This window comes from Perca fluviatilis, chromosome 9 (assembly GCF_010015445.1).
Source record: "Perca fluviatilis chromosome 9, GENO_Pfluv_1.0, whole genome shotgun sequence".
NCBI lineage: Eukaryota > Metazoa > Chordata > Actinopteri > Perciformes > Percidae > Perca > Perca fluviatilis.
The window spans coordinates 2,053,041-2,058,040 of NC_053120.1; the positions used below are offsets into that span (position 1 = coordinate 2,053,041).

Here is a 5,000-nt window from a genome sequence, read left to right on the forward strand (position 1 = left end):
GGTGTGTAGTCAGGGTGTGTAGTCAGGGTGTGTAGTCAGGGTGTGTAGTCAGGGTGTGTAGTCAGGGTGTGTGTGTGTGTGTGTGTGTGTGTGTGTGTGTGTGTGTGTGTGTGTGTGTGTGTGTGTGTGTGTGTGTGTGTGTAGTCAGTGTGTTTGTGTAGTCAGGGTGTGTGTGTGTGTGTGTGTGTGTGTGTAGTCAGTGTGTTTGTGTAGTCAGGGTGTGTGTGTAGTCAGGGGTGTGTGTGTGTGTGTGTGTGTGTATGTGTGTGGACAGTGTGTGTGTGTGTTTGTGAGCAGTGTGTTTTATTGTCAGGTCGGTGTGGTGTGTGTGTTTGTGTGTGTCGATTGTGTGTGTGTGTGTGTGTTGTGTGGTCAGTGTGTTAGTGTGTGTGTGTGTGTGTTTGTATTGGTCGGTGTTGGTGTGTGTGTGTGTGTGTGTGTGTTTGTGTAGTCTGTGTGTGTGTGTGTTGTTTGTGGTGTAGTCAGTGTGTTTGTGTAGTGGTCGGTGTGTGTGTAGTCAGTGTGTGTGTGTTTGTGTAGTCAGTGTGTGTGTGTGGTGTGTGTGTAGTGAGTGGTGTGTGTGTGTGTGTGGTGTTATGTGTCAGTGTGTGTGGTGTTGTTGTGTTTGTGTAGTCAGTGTGTGTGTGTGTTTTTGTTATGGTAGTGTGTGGGTGTTTGTTTTGGTGTAGTCAGTGGGTGTGTGTTATTGTTGAGTCAGTGTATTGTGTGAGTGTGTGTGTAGTCAGTGTGTGTGTGTAGTGTGGTAGTCAATGTGTGTGTGTTTGTGTAGTCAGTGTGTGTGTGTGTGTTTGTGTAGTCAGTGTGTGTGTGTGTGTTGTGTTTAGTGATCAGTGTGTGTGTGGTGTTGTGTGTGTTGTTAGTCGGTTGTGTGTGTGTGTGTTGTGTGTGCGTGTGTAGTCAGTGTCGTGTGTGTGTGTTTGTGTAGTCAATGTGTGTGTGTGTGTGTGTGTGTGTGTGTGTAGTCAGTGTGTGTGTGTTTGTGTAGTCAGTGTGTGTGTGTGTGTGTGTGTTTGTGTAGTCGGTGTGTGTGTGTAGTCAGTGTGTTTGTGTGTGTGTGTAGTCAGTGTGAGTGTGTGTGTGTGTGTATGTCTGTGTGTGTGTTAGTGTGTGTGTGTGTGTGTGTGTGTGTGTGTGTGTGTGTGTAAATAGATAATGGTTGTGTAGTCAGTGTGTTAGTGTGTGTTTTTTAAATAGATGATTGTTGTGTAGTCAGTGTGTTAGTTTTTGTGTGTGTGTGTGTGTGTGTGTGTGTGTGTGTAAATAGATAATGGTTGTGTAGTCAGTGTGTTAGTGTGTGTGTGTGTGTGTAGTCAGTGTGTTATGTGTGTGTGTGTGTGTGTGTGTGTGTGTGTGTGTGTAAATAGATGATGGTTGTGTAGTCAGTGTGTTAGTGTGTGTGTGTGTGTGTGTGTGTGTGTGTAAATAGGTGATTGTTGTGTAGTCAGTGTGTTAGTGTGTGTGTGTGTGTGTGTGTGTGTGTGTGTGTGTGTGTAGTCAGTGTGTGTGTGTGTGTGTAAATAGATGATTGTTGTGTAGTCAGTGTGTCTCCTTCTTCCTGCAGAGCCACCACGCACAGCGACCTGGTGCTGAGAGCAGTGCATGCTGGGATACCGTACAAGGTCATCCACAACGCCTCCATCATGAACGCCGTGGGCTGCTGCGGCCTGCAGGTAGCACGCCGTCACCATGGTTACATTCACCAAATAATATCGCACTGTCACCATGGTTTCATTCACCAGATAATCTCACACTGTCACCATGGTTACATTCACCAAATAATATCACACCGTCACCACGGTTACATTCACCAGATAATCTCACACTGTCACCATGGTTACATTCACCAAATAATCTCACACCGTCACCACGGTTACATTCACCAGATAATCTCACACCGTCACCACGGTTACATTCACCAAATAATATCACACCGTCACCACCGTTACTTTCACCAAATAATATCACACTGTTACCACGGTTACATTCACCAAATAATCTCACACTGTCACCACGGTTACATTCACCAAATAATATCACACTGTCACCACGGTTACATTCACCAAATAATATCCCACTGTCACCACGGTTACATTCACCAAATAATATCACACTGTTACCACGGTTACATTCACCAAATAATATCCCACTGTCACCACGGTTACATTCACCAGATAATCTCACACTGTTACCACGGTTACATTCACCAAATAATATCCCACTGTCACCACGGTTACATTCACCAGATAATCTCACACTGTCACCACGGTTACATTCACCAAATAATATCCCACTGTCACCACGGTTACATTCACCAAATAATATCCCACTGTCACCACGGTTACATTCACCAAATAATCTCACACCGTCACCACGGTTACATTCACCAAATAATATCCCACTGTCACCACGGTTACATTCACCAGATAATCTCACACTGTTACCATGGTTACATTCACCAAATAATATCCCACTGTCACCACGGTTACATTCACCAAATAATATCCCACTGTCACCACGGTTACATTCACCAAATAATATCCACTGTCCACGCATTCACCAATATCTCACACATCACCAGGTTACATTCACCAAATAATATCACACCGTTACCACGGTTACATTTACCAAATATCTCACACTGTCACCACGGTTACATTCACCAAATAATATCACACTGTCACCACGGTTACATTCACCAAATAATACACATACACGGTTACATTACAAATAATATCACACTGTCACCACGGTTACATTCACCAATAATTAACTGTCACCACGGTTACATTCACCAAATAATATCACACTGTCACCACGGTTACATTCACCAAATAATACACACTGTCACCAGGTTACATACAAATAATATCACACTGTCACCACGGTTACATACCAAATAATATCACACTGTCACCACGGTTACATTCACCAAATAATATCAAACCGTCACCACGGTTACATTCACAAATAATATCAACACCATACGGTTACATCCAAATAATATCACACCGTCACCACGGTTACTTCACAATAATATAACTGTCACCACGTTACTAAATATAACACTGTCACCACGGTTACATTCACCAGATAATCTCACACTGTTACCCGGTTACATTCATGACATTCACCAAATAATATCACACTGTCACCACGGTTACACACAGATACACACTGTTACCACGGTTACATTCACCAGATAATCTCACACTGTTACCACGGACATTCACCAAATAATATCACACTGTTACCACGGTTACATTCACCAATATACACCGTCACCACGGTTACATTCACCAAAATATACACCGCACCACGGTTACATTCACCAATAATATCACACCACGGTTACATTCACCAGATAATCTCACACTGTTACCACTGCGGTTATTCACCAAATAATATCACACTGTCACCACGGTTAATACCAATAATATCACACCTCACCATGGTTACATTCAACAAATATCATAATCAATACCACTGCTACATTCACCAAATAATATCACACCGTCACCACGGTTACATTCACCAAATAATATCACACTGTCACCACGGTTACATTCACCAAATAATATCCCACTGTCACCACGGTTACATTCACCAAATAATATCACACTGTTACCACGGTTACATTCACCAAATAATATCACAATCACACCACGGTTACATTTACCAAAATATCACAACGCCACCGGTTACATTCACCAAATAATATCACACCGTTACCACGGTTACATTCACCAAATAATTCACAAAACCATTACCACGGTTACATTCACCAAATAATATCACACCCGCACCACGGTTACATTCACAAATAATATCACACCGGCTACCACGGTTACATTCACCAAATAATATCACAACCACACCACGGTTACATTCACCAAATAATATCATTAATCACAATTCACGGTTACATTTACCAGATAATCTACACTAACGTTACTTCAAGGTTACATTCACCAAATATATCACCACCACGGTTACATTCACCAAATAATATCACACCATTACCACGGTTACATTCACCAAATAATATCACACCGTCACCACGGTTACATTCACCAAATAATATCACACCGTCACCACGGTTACATTCACCAGATAATCTCACACTGTTACCACGGTTACATTCACCAAATAATATCACACCGTCACCACGGTTACATTCACCAGATAATCTCACACTGTCACCACGGTTACATTCACCAAATAATATCACACTGTTACCACGGTTACATTCACCAGATATAGAACTGGAACATGTAGAAGTTGTAGAAGTGTGACAGAGCTGGGACATTATAATCAGATTTATGAATGGGAATAACTCATATTTACATGTACTACTGTACATACAGGTCAGTCTCAGGGTGGAACTTGTAGTCCTAAAAGTGAAGTTGCCCAACTTAAGGTCATGTTTATGTATGTTTAATGTAGTTCACAGGTGTCAAACCCGAGGCCCGCGGGCCAAACCTGGCCCCTCACAAGTTTAGATCCGGCCCACATATTAATTTAGGTTCACGATAGATTTGGGCCCTCCTAGCTGTACGCAGAAACCAAAAAGACGGGAAACTCTTTTCAAACTGTAATTAAGTGACACTCAAAGCAGAATTTGGCAGATTTGCCGACTCTGAGACTCAGAAATTCCCCCAGAACCAGAACCAGAGAGAGTCGTATTTAGGCTGAGAAACTGGTTGCTGTACAGAACTCTCTGATGGTGAAGGAACTCGACATCACTGTTAGTCCTTCCAGAACAACGCTGAGTTCTTTTCTGATTGTTGAGGGCAAAGATCCTTGATTATGTGCCACATTTTCTTATAAACTGCGATGGGATATATGATATATTATATATCATATATATTATATATATTTTATATATTATATATGATATATGATATTTTATATATGATATATTATATATGATATATGATATATTATATATGATATTTTATATATGATATATTATATTTTAT

At 41.4% G+C, this 5,000-nt stretch overlaps 1 protein-coding gene across 2 annotated transcripts in view; it reads left to right on the forward strand.

Annotated features, from left to right (window-relative positions):
• The window catches only part of dph5 (diphthamide biosynthesis 5), a 20,942-nt gene that overhangs the window by 2,079 nt on the left and 13,863 nt on the right, over nucleotides 1-5,000 (forward strand). For both annotated transcript variants that reach the window (XM_039811243.1, XM_039811242.1), the window contains exon 3: nucleotides 1,583-1,691. In XM_039811243.1, the coding sequence (XP_039667177.1) occupies nucleotides 1,583-1,691 (109 nt within the window). The remainder of the gene's footprint in view (nucleotides 1-1,582; nucleotides 1,692-5,000) is intronic.